Consider the following 20,909-nt stretch of genomic DNA (forward strand, 5'->3'; position numbering starts at 1 on the left):
CCAACAACCGGTGGATGTGCACCGAATCTAGTCTAGTGACAGCTCTCTAATAAGTGCAGCCGTAACCACAGATCAACCTCCTCCCGACCGTGCCAATCTCGAGAGAGGTCTCGCTCCAGCTATGATCAGAGCAGTCAAAGTCTGGAAGAAGCACATATTTTTGTTGAAAAGTCAAACTCGCTGCATAGTCATTTCGCACACCAGAAAAAAAAAGAAGAGGGTTCGTAATGATGTGTTCTTAACGAGAACGGCGTCCGGCTTACGTGACATAAGTATATCTTTGATGTCTCTGCGGGCTATCGGGCCCAAAACCTTGCGATAATGTCCGAAGTCGTGAGCATGATCATCCTGTTCATAACGCTGTCAGCATCTGTCTCGGCTGTATCAGATCAAGGTACGGGGCCAGCGACTCACGCATGCGGAGCCATCCTGAAGTAGTACGGCACAAAGCCACGGTAGAATGCAGTCAAGCCTTCAGTTCTGGCTACCTTGACGAAGCAATCAAAGGTCCCTCTATACATCGCCGTTCCATTAGGTTGTCTGGTCTGGAATTGAAGTCTCGTCTTGACAAAGTCAAATGGCAAGCTCAAGGTGGCGGCAAAAGTCCCTGCTATCGCTGACGCAATCAGGCTCTGAGCCTGCGGCGACAGATTTGTGCGTTTTGAAAGTTGATGTTTCGACTCCGAGAAAAATGTGAGTTGTCCGAAGTTTGTCGAGCAGGCCCTGATGACGGTAGGGGAGGTGCCGCTCCAGAGCGCCCGGATGCCTTCTGTCCGCGTGATCCTTGCTAGGGCATCAAAGACAGAGCGGTATTTTAGACGCTCATGGGGCGGCTTCGCTCCTTCGCTTTGCATTCGAATCAATGCCACCTCGGTGGGAGTTCCAATCAATGAGCCCAATCCGCCCGCGATAAGTCCGGCAAGCCCACGTTCTGGGAACGTTATTTCGCGATTGTGTCTGAGAGCTCTTCTTTTCAGCGCGTCCTCGAACGTGTAGAAAAACCCCAAACGAGCTGTGCCGTAGACTACCTGCCGGAGGTATCCTGCCGAGATGCCCTGGTACAAGTCCAGAAGTCTGCCTTGCGTCACAATGTTCTTGGCAACTGAGAAAGCACTGGGCCGAGCGCTGGTGCTGCCAAACGGTCCGGCCAGCTGCAACCTCACTTTGACCACGTCGATAGGGTGAATGCATGTCGTAGCCACGATCCCTGAAGCGCCGCCAATGATGAAAGGCTGTACAGCATGTGCCACTCGCTGTCTATTGAACCAAGGCTCTGGCATCACGTTGGTATCTTGCACGGCGGCCATGGCTCTCCAAGGTGTGCGCGGTCTATCGGCGCCACAATCGAAGGTTGCGTTGTCCGGTCGAAGTCTCGGGCCTCCGGCCTTCTTTGTTGCGGAAATAAGGAAGCATGTAACACTGGAAGCCTGTGGATTATGACAGCAGCATGTGTCAGTGAGTGACAAGGGGGTGTTGCAATAGCCTCAGATTTAAGACCACACCTCGGCGTATGTCCCCGGCTCATTTCTCCTTACCGACTCAGCTCCCAGGATGTCGGCAACGGAACCAGCTATTTGATCGGCCTCCCCCGTGTATTTTACGGGAACATGATGGGTGGATATCCATTTCGTTGAAAGTTGGGACGCTCTTGCTCGTCCCAGATGGTGACCTCGGTAACTAAGGGGTTGGTTCCCGTTTTGCTGGACCAACACTGGGAGCAGCAACAAATTGTGCCCCGAGACATGGCTATTACGAAGCTCGACCGTACTCAGGCTCTGGCGTCTCGTGAAGACTAGTGCACCGATTTCTGGCTCCCCTTAACATGGCCAACTTTGCACCTATCTGCCTGTTACTGAGGTCGAGTTTTTCCTACCAAAGGTGACAGTCGCAGTTGTTCCTCGGTTACGCAGCGCGAAATTGGACTGGAAGAAAGGGCGACGATAGTGTTCGTCCATCATGTACTCTTCTCACGGGGCTACCCGTGCGGCGACCACTGCTCTAAGAAAACAATGCCGTCCTACCTTTCCAGGCCGAGTACTTGGCTCGAGGCGAGTTCATGCACGAGCGTATGAGTTCTTACAATCAAATCATCCTGACTTCACCGAATCACAAAGAACCGTCCGTGAAGCTATCGCCAAAATTGTGTCAAGATTCCCCGACGAGTACTGGCTTGAAAAAGATTCCAACCATGAATTTCCACATGACTTTCATCGGGATTTCGCCCGAGACGGCTGGCTTGGGATCTGCCTCCCTCAGAAGTACGGCGGCTCCGAGCTTGGAATTTCAGAGGCCGCGGTGATGATGCAGACGATCTCCGAATCTGGTGCCGGGTTGGCCGGCGCCTCGTCGATACACATGAGTAAGTCCTTACGATCGACTTTGATAGACTTTAAAGCCGTTCGCATCTTTTGTTTCACATCAATTAGGCTCCCAGGCTCAGATAATGACCAAAAAGGGGCATCTAATTGACCTGGATGGCTAACTCTCTGAATTAATTTAGATATCTTCGGGCTTGAGCCGGTCGTCAAATTTGGCACAGAAGAGCAGAAAGAACGAATGCTCCCGCCTCTTATTCAAGGGAAGGACCGCGCTTGTTTCGGCGTGACGGAGCCAAATGCAGGGTTAGATACTCTGAAGCTACAATCTCAGGCTCGCCGCGACGGTGATGACTATATCCTGAATGGCTCCAAGATCTGGACCTCGACCGCGCAAACCGCGAACAAAATCTTGATCCTCGTCCGAACCACACCGCTGGAAGAGATACAGAAGCCGACTCAAGGACTGTCGCTCTTCTATACCGATCTCGACCGCACAAAGGTCCAGGTGACCGAAATCCAAAAGCTCGGTCGTGCCGCCGTGGACTCGAATCTCATCTTCTTCGAAAACTGGAGGGTCCCTGCCGCGGACAGGATCGGCAAAGAAGGCGACGGCTTCAAGCAAATTATGCACGGAATGAACGCGGAACGTGTTCTTATTGCCGCAGAAGCCCTCGGCTTAGGTTATGCGGCGCTTCGCCGTGCCGCGATCTATGGTAAGGAGAGAGTCGTATTTGGGCGTCCTATCGGCAAGAATCAGGGCATTCAACACCCGTTGGCAGAGTCTTGGATAAAAGTGGAGGGTGCACGCTTGATGGTATACCTAGCCGCCCGCCTCTATGACCAAGGATTTGAATCTGGGGAATACGCCAACGCAGCTAAATACCTTGCCGCCGAAACCGCTTTTGAGGCTTGCGAGAGGGCCGTTCTGTCTCACGGAGGCATGGGCTATGCGAAGGAATACCACGTGGAAAGATATCTGCGAGAAGCTATGTTACCGCGAATTGCTCCTATCAGCAAAGAGCTCATCTTAAACTACATTGGTGAGCGGGTGTTGGGTTTGCCAAAGAGTTATTGAGGTGTTTGCTGCTCATAGAATTCTGTTCAATAGTGGTAGCCCTTGATCTCATCAATACACCTTTGTCCACGAGCAACATCTGCCGCACGAAGCTATCTTGTGAGACAGTGCCTTAGATGTTGTTCACTCTCTCCCGCACACATTCTAACAAAAGGTTGTTGACCTCAAATTGCAGAGATGTTGATTACGTTTGCAGCCCCAGATTGTCGATGTGTCAGTCCAGGCTGCCTAGATGGTGAGGCTTTTAACGTCGTCGAGTAACAAGACCCGCCTACTAGAGACTGAAGAGCTGTAAAACCGGCGCTCAGTTTTTGCCATAGTGGTATATTCATTCGCTGAACTCTCATCATATTGCCAGACTTGTTTACTGCCAGCGCTATAACCTACACGAGAAAGACATCCATCACTTGATACTTATATTGAACCCCCGCGAAGATTCATGGTTAGACGGTTCCCAGGCCCGCCGTTGACCTTCCGTGGGATGGTTCCTCTCTGATGTGGCGAAGGCCTCCGTTGACATTGTATCGAACCAGCCATCAATAGGGACCGTTGCAATAAAGAGTCGGGCAGGCTCTTTTCAAGATGACTTGTATTCTGCGTGTGCCTTGTCGACAAGGAAAGCAATGACATGCCGGGTATGCGTGTCTCTTCCAATACTTTGATTCGTTACGAAGTTGTAGCTTAGCCCACCGACCCGGATGTGGAGGTTAAGTCTCGAATCGGAGAGGATTTGGCCGACAGGCCTAGGCCCTTCAGATTCCTGGTGCTTGTAATTTGGTCAAGCGGAAAGATTCTCACGACACTGGCAGGCGGATCGCTATTCAAGTCATGCCGGCAAGCCCTCTTGGCCGAGAAAGACTCTGCGAAGTCCGTGCATTCACAATTTTGCCTCGCCGAAGTGGAAGTCGGTCCACTGGATCTTTTTATTCTTTTTTTGGAATTGTTGGATGCCATATTCGCCCTCGGAGCCCGGCACCATCATTTTGTGGAAGGTATGTTCAATGAAGTCATCTTGTTTTCGCTTTCCTGGATCTGTCCATGCCAGACGGGCAAGTTCCTTGCAAACTGACGCTGATTTGGGGGCACAGTGTGAAAGCTTGTCTAGATAGTCCTCTAGCAGTTTCCCCGTGTCCTCTGATACCCCGTGAACTGCTCCTATGCGCTGAAGCTCCGAGTCTTGGACTTCTCTTCCTGTGAGCATGGCTTCACGGAAGAATGAGAAGCCCCATTCGCGTGCCATGTATCTGGAGATGATGGCTGGGGCGACGCCAATCTTGATCTCGGATAATGTCCATCGAGCCTTGGGAGATGCAAGCCGGATGTCGCAGACAAAGCCGAGCCCAACGCCTCCTCCATAGCAGGGGCCTTCTATCAAAGCGATGGTTATCTGAGGAGAGTTGTCAATGGCAGAGAAAAGCGCTTGGATCTTTGCGTGATAGCCTTGGTCCTTATCGGTTTCGGTGGTCTTGGTGCCTCCGCTCAGGTCCATGCCGGTACAGAAGAACTTGCCTTCCGCCGAAAGCACGATATGGAAGACGGTCTGATCCTTGGCTAGTTTCGTGTAGACCTGGGTCAAGCCCTCCAGCATTGGCAGTGTCATCGTGTTGCCATGTCGCGATCTTGTCAGCGTGACCTTCACGACTGGACCAGCTCGCGAGACTCGGTAGTCTGGCATCTCTTCGACGATTTTCCACTCTCTCGCAGAGCTCTTTTTCTCCTCCTTCTGCGAGCTCTGCTTCGCGACTAGCGCTGCGCCTGCCCGACTTCCATTGGGCACGCCGATTTGCCGTGACAGCCAGTCACCCACCATGATCAGCTTGTCCAAATTGATGCCGGTGGAAATCCCAGAGTTTTCCAGGGTATAAACCACGTCTTCTGTGGCCACGTTCCCTTTCGCGCCTTTGGCATAAGGACATCCTCCCGTCCCCGCAGTTGCTGAGTCGAAGGCACGGATGCCCATTTGGTAGGCCGCCACAACATTTGCAACACCCTGGCCGTAGGTATCATGGAAATGGCCTGCGAGCCTCTCAGGTGGAATTTCTTTGAAGAGCACCTCCAATAATTTCTGAGTTTTCAAAGGAGTACCGACTCCCAAAGTGTCTCCCAGCCCGACTTCGTAGCAACCCATTTGCAGGAACTCTTTGGCCACACGAAGGACACTGGAGGGGTTCGTTGGACCAGAGTATGGATCCGCAAAGATACAAGAGATGACACCGCGGACCCGCACGCCTTGTGGTTTTGCAATCTCCATGACTCGTCGAGCGGCGGCCAAGGCCTCGTCAACTGTGCAATTCTGGTTCATTTTGCTGAAAGCTTCCGTGGCTGAAGCAAAGACAACCACCTCCTTTGCTCCGGCCTTCAGCGCATTCTCGAGACCTTTCAGGTTTGGCGCCAACACCGGGAACTGGATATCGTTCGCGGCCGCCAGGGGAGAGATCGCCTCCATCACCGCTGCGCCATCCGCCAATTGGGGCACCCATTTTGGCGAAACAAAAGATGTGGCCTCAATGTGTCCCAGACCGGTATCAACGAGTTTCCGTATCAGCTCGATCTTAGTAGCTGTAGGAACCAACGTCTTGATGTTTTGAAGGCCATCCCTGGGAGCAACTTCCAGAATTCGCACGTCCGGTGTCTGTGGGGACGATGCTGTGGTCTGCCAACGCTGGCCAAGTCTGCGAGCAGCAGCACTTCGGCAAATGCGGTCTCCAGACCTGTTGAACGCAGCGACAGGGCGCAGAGTTACCAGGCTTCTGACATTCATGGCGTCTAAGCACTTGACAAGGATGTGTTGACCGCTGTCTCTTTAAGAAGTATTGAAATCATGGTTGATAGCCAAGGTAAGCTGATATTGTCTAGAAAATAGTATAGCACGTATTGCCCCTCAAACGCAAGCCGAGGAGAACGACCACTCACTCAGGCATGTCTGTGGTTACAAGGTTTCCGAGTTTCTGAGGTCACCAATCGGGCCGATCTGCCGAGGATCGTTTGCAATGCAAGACCGTTCAGTAGACTTGAGAGATCACGTGGCCCAAAGCTGGCAATCCATGCAGCCACCACAGCCCTGTCCACGCGAGGCTGTTCCCGTGGCTACACTCTCCGTAGTTAATCCCAGGTGACAGGTTCCCAGTGTTACACTCGAGTGTGGATCGGGCGGCCTTGATATGACTAACTCGGCTTTGTATCGGCTGCACATCGTATTTCCATCCCCCTGGCAAATGTGGGCGCTAGGTTTTGGTGTAAAAGATGTAGTATGGAAGTATCTGTACTCTGTAGCTAGTCTGCTGTCAACTGGCCTGGCCTGAAGTGGAGTCTCAAACCCTAGGAACAACTAATAGGCAGAGAAGCGTATAAACTACCCGAGGCTGATGGTGTGCCCTCAGGCAGAGACCTGTCGTTTACTGTTGCCTCAATTATCTTGATAAATGAATCTAAACTCATATTCTTTGACGGCCTTTGCCAACAATAATCCACCTCCTTTACAATCTAAAATTGTGCGGTGATCCACGTCTATGATTTGCACCGAACGACAACTTCAAGCTTGCTACGAGCGGAATAAATACCAAAGATGCCTTCCCAGGAGTCACAGGCTTTGGAGGATCTCTACCACAGATTGAGCAAGCATCTCGGGTCAGAGAATGTGGGACTCGACCTACATCGCATACTGCTGGAAGAACTTGGTACCGTGAGCGCGGAACCGACGGACGTCACTTACGAAGAGGTCAAATGCCCAGGAACTGTCCGACCGGCAATCTGGTGTAAGCCGCTGTCGGCTTCGCCGTCACGTGTGATATTGTACCTGCACGGAGGTGCCTTCAGTGCGGGCTCTCCGGCAAGCCATCGCAAGACAGCGGCGCATCTCGCCAAAAAGGCGGGAAGTCACGCACTCGTCATTGACTATCGACGAGCACCAGAGTACCAGTTTCCAAAGCAAATCGACGACGCGGTCGCCGCATACAAGTGGCTAATCAATGACAAGGGTTTCTCCAGCCAGCGAGTCGCCCTCGCGGGAGACTCAGCGGGAGGCAATCTGACGGTGGCGACCTCTCTTGCGGCTCGTAACCTCGGCCTACCCCTTCCGGCAGCCATTGTCGGGTTCTCTCCTTGGATCGACATGAGGCTGACTGGCAAGAGTCTCAAGACAAATGCTAGCAAAGATGCACTTATGAATCCAGAAGCTATACAGGGCGTAACTGACCTGTACGTGGGCGGTGCCTCTCTTGATGACCCGCTTCTGGACTTGCTTCATACAGATATCAAAGGCCTTCCGCCCATGTATCTGACGGCAGGGACGGCGGAAGCCTTGATGGACGATACGATTCGGTTGGCACAACATGCAAAGGCGGCGGGGATCGAGGTGCAGATGGAACTGGGCGAGGGTATGCAGCACGTTTGGGTGTTCATGGCAGGAAACGCTTCCGAGGCGGAGGAGACCATTTCTCAGGCTGCAAATTTCATTCGTAGCAAGATGGGATAACTAGGTACCAATTGATAGTCAGCGTACACTGGAGCCTTTCCGCATAAGATGAATCATTGAGGCTAGAGATGTTCCTGTGAGATGACGAGCTATACATCTTCGTTCGGCAGAATGATGGCTTTGATGGGGATTCCCTGCCCTGATAATACAATAGCTTCCTCGAGGCGATCTAAGGGAAATCGATGGGTGATTAGCTCTGGAAAATGGAATCGACCACCGTGTTCAGATGCCATGTCCACGGTTTGGCGGAATGCGTCCACATCAATACCCAAGCTCCCGATGATTTGTAGATTGAAGTTATTGATGCGCACAGGATTGATTGAACATGTGGCCTCGCCGGAGTATAGTCCCATAATCACATATTTTCCATTCGTTCGAAGGAGATTCAAACCCTCAGGAAACGCAGCGACCGTTCCAGCAGCTTCCACAACAATGCTTGCCCCACGACCTTCTGTCAGATTTCTGACCTTCTTCAATCTCATCTCCGCAGTGGTGTTGGCTACGGACATCGTGCAAGTCGCACCAAGTGAAGATGCGACCTCAAGACGACCGGCAGGATCCCCAATCACGATAACAGAACGGGCACCGGCCCGACTTGCTAAGAATGTGCATGCCAGGCCGACCGGACCCGAGCCTTGTACGACAATATCGGCCTGAGGACTGATGGGACCTAGTTGCTTTAGACCTCTGAAGGCCGTTGGCATTGCGCACCCGAACGCAATGACATTTTCAGGGGACACATCAGGAGGCACCCGGATATATACGCACTTCTTGTTGAGAGTTGCGTATTGCCTGAAGCCCGCTCCGTTAGGTTTTCCGGCGGGCGGAGGCCAGTTGAGATTCGGACAGTGTATAGGGCTCGAGTTGACACATTCCCAGCAAGTACCACAAGGTGCTAATGGCATCCAATATAGCATGTCTCCTTCGGCTAACGGCGTATCAACACTGTCTGCTTTTATTTCGGCTCCCAGGCTTTCGATGACGCCAGCAGCTTCGTGTCCAAAGCAGACTGCGTCTAAGTGGGCTGGGATGTCGCCTTTTAATCTGTGGACATCGCTGCCGCAGATCCCTGCCATCGACACCCGCACCAGGATCTCATCAGACGCTGGCTGTCGAATTTCTTCCTCGATAATCTTCACAGGCTCACCTGGCCGAGAGAATACTGCAACTTTGCCGTATCGCATTTTTGGCTTGTGGTACTGCTCTCTTGCCGTCTCCTTGACTGGATCCTGATAAGTGGCAGTCGTACTGGCTTTTGTCTCCTTTTTTGGCTTTTAAAACTCATTGATGAATGTGCATGTGACGTATCACAGGGCTTCCCAGACCCGGAATAAGCCCCAGCGATATTAAGACTATGTGAATCCCAACTCAAGCAGAGGAAAGCACCACATAACCGACGGCCCGAGGCGACTCACTCTTTTTCGGGTTGGGGATTTCTGATGTACAGGTAGCCAAGGGCCTTGCACTTGACCGTCACGTACAATATTTGTCCGACTGAAAGGGAAGATTGTCATGGAAAGAAACGGAGTGAAATTCCAACTAAGCCCCCGTGGAATGACTTTGGAGCCACAAAGAGGAAACACTCTCGGGATGTTTCTTCTTTACCAATGAGTAAAGTGCCTCTGGTAAGGGACGAGTTCAAAACGTAGAAATTATTCTCCGCTCGATGTTCATAGTGGAGATCAGCGGCTCATGGAGCGTTGGCATTTTCGCGACAGTAACAGCGTAGAAACGATGCATGAAGAGCGGCGCTGCTGACACTCCAAGGTATCCTCCCGGGATAGCCACAGGGCTCAAGTCCTGTCCACCGAGAAACTCTCGAGGTATCATATTGTCATTGTTGGCACCGGCAATAATGGGAGTTGTAAAGGCCATGATGTCTATGAAGGTCTTCGGCAGCATCACCCTAGATGCCTACTTTGTTACACACAATCTTTGTCAACCGCGATGACGCTACTGTGATAGAGCTGCCTGGTTGAAGTTCCTTGGCTTTTGGAAGACATACCCCGTACTCACCGATTTCGGGTTGTTTCTACAACGAAGATACAGGACATGAGCAAGCCTCTATCATAGACTTTGATTTTCGCAGTGAAATTCCTAGCAAGCTCGCACACAGATGATATGTAATCCGGGAACAAAGAAAAGCAGTTTTCGACCACTCAACAGCCCTCGGCTTGGGTGCTTCCAAGGAGGCAGTCCCCCAATTTGAGTTTTTAGGACGGCTGGCGGGCCCGAGGACAGGTCTCTCTACTTGGGCATGTTGATTGCCTGAGAAGATTCAGCCCCAATGTCAAGCTAGCAGGGTACCGGGTGATTGTGAAGGTTTTCCTTCAATGAGGTTCTGATGACCAAAACCCAAAGAGCAATCTCCACACATCATGGGAATTGAGCCCGCCCCCAGATTTCCCGAGGAAATAAACCAGTCGCTGAAATATGTGGAGAGTAGCCTGATCCCCAGCAATGGAAAGGGGCAACCTGGCAGAAGGGCATGGCTTTCGTGATAACCTAACGTGGCCGGAGGTTCGTAAGGTTACTGCGGCAATACCTTTCTCTCATAATATCAATTAATGGTCTCCTGTAGACTAGAATATCCCGGCATCCGGGGCCCCTGTAACGATGGCAGAAGCCCCCGGCCCCGAGAATTTTTAGGCGAAATTCACGAGCGAGAAAAGCAATGTTGGAGTTCCTGCCAGGATACAAGGGGATCATGTATACAGTAAATGAAAATTTCGGCCGTCGAAATGAAATGGAATCCACGCCGTTCAGCAAGCGGAGTTAGCCGTCAATTAGTTCTTCGCATAGAAAGAGCGAAGAAGACTGAGCAGCCGAAACGTTTGCAGGACCGAACGGCTTGATGTTGAATTCAACCCCAAAGAGGTCTGCTTCATCGATGTCAGGCAAAAATGGTCCCCGCCATTCACTTGCGAATACTACCGTGCAAGGCTGGGTTGTGGGAATGCTATTGTCGAGTCTCTCTATATTGCGCTCTGCTTTTCGTCAACAAGACCGTCCCACGAGAGCTTATTCCTCCGTTCCCAGATCTATGAGTAGGTGGTGTTATTGAATAGCAAGATCAAGTAATGGGTCTCGTAGTAAGACTGTCAATCCAACAACAATACTCACTGTGCGCTATAACCCTACAAGAAAGTACCGCCATGCTCCGTTCCCCACGATATACGGAGTAGATACCGAATAACTGGTGAAATTAAATTCGGGAGTGAAAGGATGTGGCCGGCCTACCTCGGTGGCAATCCACCGACGCTCCAGATAGCCGATTTCCTGAATACGACGGAACCTTATAGATGGTAGCAAACCCCCAAAGGCGAACTCGCACAATGTTCTCTTTGGCAAAGTTCTTTCCCATCGGCAAGCCAAGATGCCTCTCCAATTCGACCCGGAATTTTTGAAGGTCTTCGAGCCACTTATTCCCCTTCTATCGGCTCGACCCAAACTTGCCGTACAAGATATTCGGCCCAGTCGCGAAGGTCGGGAAGCAGGGCTCGCCGTGTTTTTCAGGCGTCTTCCAGACTCACCAGATGTGGAACAAACAGTGTATCATGCCGATGCCCCTGATGGTCACCAAGTTCCGGTTTACCACTTTGCGAAAAAGAGCGCTTCGTCGGAGCCAGGGCCAGGCATTCTACATTGCCACGGTGGCGGGATGATTCTAGGATCAGTCCCAGTATTCTCCAGAGCTATAGCGCGCTTGGTGAGCGACAGCTCGGTTCCCATCTTCAGCGTTGATTATCGTCTGGCTCCGGAGAATAGTGGCACAACTCTCGTCGAAGACTGTTATGCCAGTCTCGTTTGGTTGTATCAGAATGCACAGAGACTTAATATTGATCCGGCAAGAATCGCTGTCATGGGAGAAAGTGCCGGGGGCGGTCTGGCTGCGGGCGTTGCCTTGATAGCTCGAGATAGAAACCTCCAGCCTCCTCTCGCCAAGCAGATCCTCCGTTATCCCATGCTCGATGACCAAAATTCGACTGCGAAGGAGGCTATTGATCCCTTCACCATGTGGAAGGTTGAAGACAATGTTACGGCCTGGACAGCAGTCCTCGGAGACAAGGCGGGTAAACCGGATGCCGACGTCTCTCCTTATGCAGCCCCTGCACGAGCGAAGAGTGTGGCCGGCCTACCGCCAGCATACATTGAGGTCGGAACGCTAGACATTTTCCGCGACGAGGATATTACATATGCGACGAGGCTATTGGCAGAAAATATCTCAACCGAACTCCACCTATATCCCGGTCTGCCGCATGGGTTTGAGATGCTTGCACCGAATATACCGGCATCGAAGAGGGCGCATGAGAATAGACTGAACGCGATCCAGAGTTTCTGATTCAAGTCGAGTGCATTCTGGGAAAGGCTGGAGGGGAGATAAGTTGGCTAATGGACAACTACTTGATATTGCCAAGCTGTTAGCAGATCGATGGAATTGATATCTCGTGTCACGAAGAACGAGGTTAGGTGCGAAAACAATGTGATTGAACACCTATTGCCAGGGCCAACTACGAAATCACAGTGTTCGACCACACACCACTTGTCTTCCTGCAATCATAACAATGCACTTTAATGCGAAGTGACGAATCTTGCAAGATGCTTGGGCTTGGTTGCCCCCCCGACTTTGGTAAAGTACAGCCTACAGAGAAAATACAAGAGCCAAAGTCGAGACACCTACAAGTCCAAGATCCGGGACTGGTCGATTGGGAACCACGTTCGGGCATCCAGCATCAGGAAACTTGATGCATGTTAAACCGGTTTACTATAGGCTGGCCTGGCGAGAGAAACGCACTGGTCGTTTGGACGGTATCTGTACAAACTCATCTTCGAAAGACAGATCGGGAGCAAGCGTCAAATCGACGGAATGCGACACATGGAGCAGCTAGGAGACTGTATTTGCTAAAATATTTCTAGATATATAAGCAAAACACCTCTGAACTCTGTTCCCAAGAAGGCAAAGCAGCGACAGAATCATGAGCAATCTCTCTCTGGGAAAAGAGAACAGGGATCAATTGCTCAAGAAGCAGGGAGCTCAATATGCCATCGACAGCATGCCACCCGGCTTCCTTGGGCCTTGTGTTGGATTTCAATTTACCGGATGTCAAAGTCGGCAAAGTCGGGCGTGAGCACCATGTGATGGTAGTCAGCAGTGGTCCACGGGGCGTTGATGCTCTGGCGGCCGTGCTCGTTGACGTAGTATCCGTGACCCTCCTCTTCCCAGATGAGTTCTTTGGCCGCGGCGTCGAGCTTGGTGTTGTACTCATCAAAGACATCCTTGCGGCAGTCCATCGACTTTTTGTCGTTCTCAATCAGGTGTATGATTGCAGTGGCAGTGTACCGCGACCAGATCTCGCCCCAAGAGTAAAATCCGCCCGAGCGTGGCTGGTGGTTCGGGCCATAAAAGCTGAAGAAGTTGGGAAAGCCCGGTATGACGAGACCGAGGTATGAACGCGGGCCATCCTTCTTCCACAGCTCTTCCAGCGTAGCCCCGTTTCGCCCGACATACTTACACGGCCAAAAGTATTGTTGCACCTTGAAGCCGGTCCCGAGGATGACAAGATCGAACTCGCGCTCCACACCGTCGGCCGTCTTGATGCCTGTTTCGGTGAATGTGTCGATGTCCTCCGTGACGAGCCCCACGTTGTCGCGCCGCAGCATGTCATAGAAGCCGTTGTCCACAACCAGCCGGCGCACCAGCGGCGCATGCTTGGGCAATATCTTCTCTAGCAGGCCCGGGATGCCCTTTGCCTTGGATGTAATGTACTCGGTCAGGTTTCGGCGCACAATGTCGTTACGCTCGTTGATGAGACCGCCCTTTGCCTGCCAGTCCCTGTCGTATTTCTGTAGATACTGCAGCTGCTGAGATGTTACATGACTTGAATAGCAATACCAGTTCCAGTAGTAAGGCATGTGATCGAACATGTACCTCACATGGCCGTCGGTACGCGCGCGATAGCCATCCATATTCATGATCCAGTTTGGCGTGCGCTGGTAGACAGTGAGAGACTTGGCCTCTGAGGCAACGGTGGGAGCGAGCTGGGTGCCAGTCGACCCTGTGCCCAGAAGGGCCACGCGTTTGTTGCGATAATCAACGCTGTGGTCCCAGTGGGCGGTGTGAAAAACAGGCCTCTTGTAGTCTTTTATGCCCTTTATATTTGGCTTGTTGGGTGTGGCGAAGAGGCCGCTACCGCTAACGACGGCATTGCACTTGATGGTCTCCGTATCACCATCGGTAACCTTCACGGTGAGCTCCCACTCGCTCTCATCCTCGTGCCAGACGGCACTGACTACCTCACGGTTGAAGTGAAAGTGATCCCTAACGTGGTATCGCTCAGCCACGTTCTTCAGATAGTTCCGCGTTTCCCCAGCTGAGGCAAAATACTCCGTCCATGGGTAGTTCTTGACGAACTTAAACTGAAATAGATAGCTCGACGTGTCGACGCGCGCGTCGGGATACGAATTGAGGAGCCAGGTGCCGCCGATATCTGCCTGCCGCTCGAGTACCATGAAGTTGAGGCCGAGCCTCTTGAACTGCACAGCAGCCGCGATCCCGCTGATGCCACCGCCAATGACGACCACTTTGAATTTGGCAATCTTTTCGGCCGAAGGTTTCTTCGCTGTCCATTCCGCGGTGCGGGGAAATTCTTCGTATGCCAGCTCCTCGTAATCGTACTCGAACTCGCGCTCTCCCACAGGCTTGTCGCCGAAGACGTCCATCAACTTCTTGGCCTCGCCTTTTGACGGTGGTGGCGGGATGGCATCGTCGGCCTTGAGCTTTGAGAGATAGACAAACGCCTTTTCCTTCAGGGCCGGAATGTCTTCGTCGGCCACAACATGTGCAAACATGGCGCCACCACGGATGGCATGACGTCGTATGTGCATGTTGGCAAGGTCTGGGTCACCGGTCACCTGGAGCAGGGCAAGTCGCAGGGCATTTAGATTGGACTTGTCGATCGCTGTGCGGATAAAAGCCTCATCAATTGGATAGGTTCCATTTACTGGAATTCCATTCACAGGGATACTCGCATCTGGGGCCATATCTACCTGCTCGTGAATACAGAACTGACACCGTGAAGGACTCTGAATGTCTGAGAAACTCTCATGAGGCAACAGCCAGATTTTTGCTTAGGCACGTAAAATTGATATATATAGGAACCAGGACTTTGAGGGTTGAGGAATGGAAAGCTTTGCTCTCTCTTCTCCACCAGGGCGACGCTCCCGTAAATGACGAGTACCACGACTTTTTGGACTCCAATATGTACCTGGTTCAACAGGAGGTACTGTCCGAGGGCCGAGGGTCCCTCCCGAAGATTCACTTTGGTATGGCTAGAAGAACAAACATTACGTCCTGTCACGCGATGAGGAAGTTATCACCTCACAGGAACGGAAATTAAATTATTTTCCCCAGGCCGAGAAAGATATGGACATTCGATTTTCCTAAAGCGCTAATTCTTCAGGGTAGGTAGATGGGGACCGGAAAACCCTGGGCTTCGGGAGCAGGGCGAGCTATAGACCAGGATTGGGGACTTCTTGTCTTGACTGTACGTACTGAGCCGGTAGGTAGAATCGACTCAGATATGATTAAATCGGCAATGCACTCTCACCTCGAGGATCTCTGCAGCAGAGGGAGATCCAATACGCACTATCTCGTTACGTCGTATTGAGTGCATCACCACGTGTGAAGTTCTCCCTAGGTTCGCATGGGAACGACACATGAGAGCTTTCTCTCTGGGAAAGAAACGGGTACAGTAGTCACGAGCGACGAGGACTCTCACGGGAAATTACAGTTATCTCTGGCGTGAGTAGTTGGCCTGGCGTTCGGCGCAAAGGCTGATTTGCCTCGGCCACTCGAACAATTTGTCCGGCCCCAACCGGGACCCCTCGTGATCGTACCCGCGCTTTGATAGAGCATATCAGAAAGTTAGCAGCCAGCGCAAATTCTCAAAGGGACGTTGTCGGTGTCGGCTCTCCTGCAGTCACTTGATACGAATCCAGGATGCTGTTCAGGTCCAGATATCCCGATATTGAATGTATGCCCATACTGTTCTCTAGGACTTCGCATTGCTAATCCTCTCCTTTCTGTGAGCAGATCCAACGGATTTGACAGTATGGGAATGGGCTTTCGACGACGCAAGGTACTCGCCACTATTTAACTTTCCACCCAACGAGATCGCTGGCTTCACCAATGCTGCCACACAGGAGCGGCTGGACTTCCTCCAAGTGAAGGAGCATGCGACTCATCTATGTACAGCCTTGGTCAAAAGATATGGCTTGCAAGAGACAGATACGGTCTCACTGTTTAGCCAGAATACGATATGGTATCCAGTAGCTATGTTCGCTGTCTTGAGAGCAGGTATGCCTGAGAATTGGTCCCTCCACTAATCCCTGAACGTTGAAATTACTCGGGGTTGAGTGTAGCTTGAATAAGCGGAGGCTGACGCGGCATATTAGGTGGAAGAGTCAACGGCGCATCTCCTGCGTATAACCCAGATGAGATGACAGGTGCTCTCAAGACGGCAGAAACCAAGTATATCATGACAGTGCCCGGCTCCATCAAAGTTGCCCTTGCAGCTGCAAAGGAAGCCAGGATCCCCAATGAGCGCATCTTCTTATTAGAAGGGGAGCTCGAGGGCTACACTACGATGAAGCAGCTGTTAGAAATTGGCGAGAGTTACGGCAAAGACGGGCAGAGCCCCGCCTATCGCATCCCAAAAGGCAGGACGAACGACGTTTGTGGTTTTCTGAATTTTAGTAGCGGAACAACTGGCCTGCCAAAAGCGGTGAGTATTCAGCAATACGCGTCTTAGGCACCTGGGATGAGCTAACTGTCAACTACTAATAACAGGTGATGCTATCCCACAAGAATGTGATTTCTCAATGCCAACAGCTGAAGGACGTGGCAGGACCCGAGAAGAAGAGGTTCTTGGCTAGCCTACCCCTGTTCCACAGTAAGAACGTCCACAGAAATGAGCAATGCAATAGCAGCTCAACCGTGATAATACTAACATCACCAGTCAGTGGACTCGTGCGCTTCATTAACTGGCCTATCGCCGGTAACGACGAATGCGTCATGCTTCCACAATTCACTATGGAAGCCTTCCTCAAGGCTATCGTCAAGTACCAGATCACGGACCTCACCCTTGTCCCGTCTATTGTCATACGGCTAGTACGTGACCCTATCGTTAATGATTACGACATCTCCTGCGTGAAGCGCATCGCGTGTGGTGCGGCTCCCCTTGGACAGGAAGTCATCCAGCTGCTTGAGAAGAAGATGCCGTGGACAGGGTTCAGGCAAAGCTACGGTATGACGGAGTCATGCTGCTGTCTCACAACTCACCCACCTGAATTCTACAGCTACGAATATGCCAACAATGGGGGGATGCTTCTGGGCTCGACAAGAGTGAAAGTCATCGACGTGGATACAGGTAAAGAGCGAGGGCCAAACGAAATAGGCGAAATCCTGGCCAGCGGCCCACAGATTGCAATGGGCTATCTCGCAAATCCAAGAGAATCGGCCGAGACCTTTGGTGCGGACGGCTTTCTACATACAGGGGATATCGGCAGTATCGATGACCAAGGCTTCATCCATATCGTTGACCGAATCAAGGAGATGATCAAGGTCAAAGGCCAACAGGTCGCACCGGCCGAGCTAGAGCATCTCTTACTAGGCCACCCTGATGTTGACGATTGCGCCGTGCTAGGGGTACCTGATGATTACAGTGCCGAACGGCCGAAGGCATATGTTGTGCTGAAGCGCACTGTGGAGCCCAGTGACGGTGTCGGGAGGAAACTAATCCAGTATGTGAAAGAGAGACGAGTGCGCTATAAATGGGTGAAGGAGATCGAGTTTATCGCCGAGATACCGAAAAGCCCAAGTAGCAAGATCCTGAGGAGAGTGTTGCGCGACAAAGAGAAAAGAGGGGAGAAGGGACATGTTGTCAAGGATGTTTCAGACTGGGCGAAACTGTAACGACATTCAGTGTCAGAAGAGTCATGAAAACCGGCCCATCTCGTGTCATGAAAAAGGGAGTAACTCAGTCGGAATCTCACTCGCAGACTGGCACGAGGAGGGCCATTTGCCTGCGGCTCTCGGATTCCCCAATTACTATTGCATCTTGGACTTTCTAGTTGTCGATCTCGTGATTTCTATGTGCAATATAGTAAGAGTAGGAAATGGTCTAGTAGCTCTACGCTGGCTGGTTGGTTAGGTCACTTCTTCATCCTTCGCTGTGAATTGGCAACGCTTGCAGCAATTCATTCTTAGACAGCCTCTTTCACATAGTGTTGATACGCCCCAAATCTCCATTTTCCGAGGTATCAATACTTATTGCTTTCCATACGATCGGCTCTCAAGCCTCGGCAATCCTGAAACCCGGGAGCATTCTCCAGATTCCCCCAATCTTCATATATATTTAGGCCCGGTACCTCGCGAACCTCTGCAACGCCTTCTACTACCTACGGACATCTCGCTTTGCCTTTCATACTCGTTAATGACCTGACTACAGAATGTCGTACGAAGGGGAAACCGGTTATATTACAGGTACAAAGAATCCTTTAAGCTCATGTTCGCTCAGTGGATACTGATGACTGCTTCTTAGGAGGTGCCAGTGGCATCGCCCGTTCCCTGGCTGCAAGGCTGGTCAGCAAGGGGTATATACTTCAAGCCCATGAACAGTGAGAAAGCTGCTAATCTCCCGCTCCCTACAGGATGAAGATTTTCATTGCTGATCGCAATATCGAGGGTGCCGAAGAAGCCGCGAAAGAGCTTAACAAGAACGGCCAAGTTGCTTGGGCAGTGCAGGTCGACGTAGCGGACTGGGACTCCCAGCGAAAAGGATTCGAAGCTGCCGTCAATAAACTTGGCCATATCGATTATGTTTTTCCCGTCGCTGGGATTACCGAGACATCTTGGCTTCCCAATCGACCAAACGCGACTGTTTTTGAGAAGCCCAACCTATCTGTTTTCGAGGTCAACGGGACTGGAGCCCTTTACACCTCAGCACTGGCGATCCAGCAGTTTCGCCGCCAGCAGCCGAATAAGTACGGTTTTCGTGGAAAGAGTAAGCTCGAAATTCCAAGTGTAACTCCCTCTAATCGATGTCTCTTGTAACTAAAAACATGATGTCTGCAGTTGTGGCAGTGGCCTCGGCAACCGCCTTCTACTACATTTCAACCCTACCTATCTACACCGCTTCGAAGCAGTAAGTCATTTAGTTTTCCCAATGCCAAACCCCGATATATCTAACTGTCTTCAGCGCCGTCGTCGGTTTCGCGCGTTCATTTGGCAAATACTTGCCCGAAGAAAAGATCACCCTGAATGCCATATGCCCCAATATCGTTAGGACGAACATCTCCACAGGGGAATTTTACCAAAACGCCGACGCCAGGGGCCTGTTGATACACGTAGACTCCCTTGTGGAAGCCTTTGAGTCTCTGCTGGGCGCGAGTGATGTCTCTGGCGAGGCCATCGAGATCTTGCCTGGCAACGAGGGGCATAGGATCAAGGAAATTCCTGAGTATACTAATGAAAAGGTCAAGGAGAGCGTGGAATTGACCCAGAACCGGTCGCACAGGTCGCGTAAGTTCCATGAACCTGTTGAGACATAGGGCTTGGGTAGGTATTGGATAATGTTGACTTGGCCAATGAGCCATTATGAGACAGAAAGAATAGTCCTAAGTTGAACCAAATTTGACAACTTCTTTCATCGACCCAAGACTAGCGCAGACGCTGGTTGATCGTTGTCACCATGTATGTATACCGTCACCAAGAGCTCCGACAGCTTCTGGCCTGATAAAGAATCACAATTCATTTTTAGGGCTCACCTGATATGGAGTCCTCCGGCATGACGGCTATTGACCGTTAGCGAGGCTAGACTGTCGCCAGGCTGCCGAGTGACCAAAGCACGGGCTTGAACCTCTAAGCTCCTGACTCTGCGCTTTGGGATATGCAAAGATGCCGATTGGAGATTGGCTAGCTACTTACACTAGAGTCCAGCACGGGGTCGACAAATCACCAGTGGTGGTCATTTGGCGGTCCCGCATTGACAACTTCCCAACTCCTTCCCGAGGAGCGAGGCTGCTTCAGGTGAGCACGCCGAGGGGAGGTCAGAAGACCGATTTTGATGATTTGAACCAGCTTTTGAGAAATGCATGGGGTAAGCGGCCGAAGGGGTTAAAAAATTCAACTGCGGTCTAGGTAACACAGGACAGCATGGACTCGGAGTCAAAAGTCCACCACCGCATTCGGTACAAACCAACTAAAACCCATCCAGATGACTATCCAATACGCTATGATGATGCAAGAAATGATGCTTTTCCAAAGCCCAGCCAGACTTTTTTCCTCATCGACGCGCGGATCACGCAGTGACAGTTAGCGTCCACGTAAGGATTGATATAACTTATCGTGGAACTGAGCCAGCAGCTAGAATTGACCACCAAATTATCGTTGAACGAATGACTGACCAATTAGAACGCATGATTTGTCGTATGCATAGAATAGTATGTTACATAACGGCTTGTGCGGGTATACGATGGATCAATGGACAGAACGGTACCAATGCGCTGCATAAATAAATTTGTGCGTGCAGGAAGAATAACCGAGACTCGACATTCGAAACCTACTGGTGCTTTCTGTTTCGGACCATCATACTTTGCAAGCGTTCAGGCGGAAGGTGATGCTAGCGCCTTGGCAGGCTGGAAGGGTACTACAATCTAGACAGACTCTTCTTACATCAATCAACCAATTTACAGACAGTGGAGTTCTACATGGTTCACATCTGTGACCTTGTCTCAAGCGAACTCCTGAGCGCCCAATGCCCACGCCTGTTATGTTGAAGATTCGGAAACTCTAAGTCGGCTTGATTCCTTCTTATTAGCCAAATGTGATATTGATTGGGTTTAGGGGCGGTAGGCCGAGACCTTCGCCGCTTATTCACTTTAGCAGAAGGCTAGCGCCTCGACAAAACGGGTTAGCACAATTGTAACAACCCTTTTCTCATTAGCTCGTAGTCGGCACTCGGCCCGAGGTAAGTCAAATCTA

The 20,909-nt window shown here is 51.3% G+C and overlaps 9 protein-coding genes across 9 annotated transcripts; 5 read left to right on the forward strand and 4 right to left on the reverse strand.

Annotated features, from left to right (window-relative positions):
• Window positions 1–410: 410 nt before the first annotated feature.
• A1O5_06190 (uncharacterized protein) lies at window positions 411–1,307 on the reverse strand (the record flags this gene model as incomplete). The annotated part of the gene is made up of 1 exon (XM_007746785.1): window positions 411–1,307. The coding sequence occupies one exon, from the start codon at window positions 1,305–1,307 to the stop codon at window positions 411–413; it is 897 nt and encodes a 298-aa protein (XP_007744975.1).
• Window positions 1,308–1,956: 649 nt separating this feature from the next.
• A1O5_06191 (isovaleryl-CoA dehydrogenase) lies at window positions 1,957–3,393 on the forward strand (the record flags this gene model as incomplete). The annotated part of the gene is made up of 2 exons (XM_007746786.1): window positions 1,957–2,359; window positions 2,501–3,393. The coding sequence occupies 2 exons, from the start codon at window positions 1,957–1,959 to the stop codon at window positions 3,391–3,393; spliced, it is 1,296 nt and encodes a 431-aa protein (XP_007744976.1).
• Window positions 3,394–4,270: 877 nt separating this feature from the next.
• A1O5_06192 (uncharacterized protein) lies at window positions 4,271–6,154 on the reverse strand (the record flags this gene model as incomplete). The annotated part of the gene is made up of 1 exon (XM_007746787.1): window positions 4,271–6,154. One exon carries the CDS (start codon window positions 6,152–6,154, stop codon window positions 4,271–4,273), a length of 1,884 nt encoding a protein of 627 aa, XP_007744977.1.
• Window positions 6,155–6,958: 804 nt separating this feature from the next.
• Window positions 6,959–7,867, forward strand: A1O5_06193 (uncharacterized protein; the record flags this gene model as incomplete). The annotated part of the gene is made up of 1 exon (XM_007746788.1): window positions 6,959–7,867. The coding sequence occupies one exon, from the start codon at window positions 6,959–6,961 to the stop codon at window positions 7,865–7,867; it is 909 nt and encodes a 302-aa protein (XP_007744978.1).
• An 89-nt stretch (window positions 7,868–7,956) lies between these two features.
• A1O5_06194 (uncharacterized protein) lies at window positions 7,957–9,051 on the reverse strand (the record flags this gene model as incomplete). Its single annotated transcript, XM_007746789.1, has 1 exon — window positions 7,957–9,051. One exon carries the CDS (start codon window positions 9,049–9,051, stop codon window positions 7,957–7,959), a length of 1,095 nt encoding a protein of 364 aa, XP_007744979.1.
• A 2,192-nt stretch (window positions 9,052–11,243) lies between these two features.
• On the forward strand, window positions 11,244–12,209 carry A1O5_06195 (uncharacterized protein; the record flags this gene model as incomplete). The annotated part of the gene is made up of 1 exon (XM_007746790.1): window positions 11,244–12,209. One exon carries the CDS (start codon window positions 11,244–11,246, stop codon window positions 12,207–12,209), a length of 966 nt encoding a protein of 321 aa, XP_007744980.1.
• Window positions 12,210–12,961: 752 nt separating this feature from the next.
• On the reverse strand, window positions 12,962–14,908 carry A1O5_06196 (uncharacterized protein; the record flags this gene model as incomplete). The annotated part of the gene is made up of 1 exon (XM_007746791.1): window positions 12,962–14,908. One exon carries the CDS (start codon window positions 14,906–14,908, stop codon window positions 12,962–12,964), a length of 1,947 nt encoding a protein of 648 aa, XP_007744981.1.
• A 958-nt stretch (window positions 14,909–15,866) lies between these two features.
• On the forward strand, window positions 15,867–17,840 carry A1O5_06197 (uncharacterized protein; the record flags this gene model as incomplete). Its single annotated transcript, XM_007746792.1, has 5 exons — window positions 15,867–15,900; window positions 15,960–16,223; window positions 16,322–16,650; window positions 16,716–16,818; window positions 16,885–17,840. 5 exons carry the CDS (start codon window positions 15,867–15,869, stop codon window positions 17,838–17,840), a joined length of 1,686 nt encoding a protein of 561 aa, XP_007744982.1.
• Window positions 17,841–18,578: 738 nt separating this feature from the next.
• Window positions 18,579–19,477, forward strand: A1O5_06198 (uncharacterized protein; the record flags this gene model as incomplete). The annotated part of the gene is made up of 3 exons (XM_007746793.1): window positions 18,579–18,930; window positions 19,002–19,071; window positions 19,126–19,477. 3 exons carry the CDS (start codon window positions 18,579–18,581, stop codon window positions 19,475–19,477), a joined length of 774 nt encoding a protein of 257 aa, XP_007744983.1.
• Window positions 19,478–20,909: the final 1,432 nt, after the last annotated feature.

This window comes from Cladophialophora psammophila (assembly GCF_000585535.1).
Source record: "Cladophialophora psammophila CBS 110553 chromosome Unknown aczJe-supercont1.8, whole genome shotgun sequence".
Classification (NCBI taxonomy): Eukaryota; Fungi; Ascomycota; class Eurotiomycetes; order Chaetothyriales; family Herpotrichiellaceae; genus Cladophialophora; species Cladophialophora psammophila.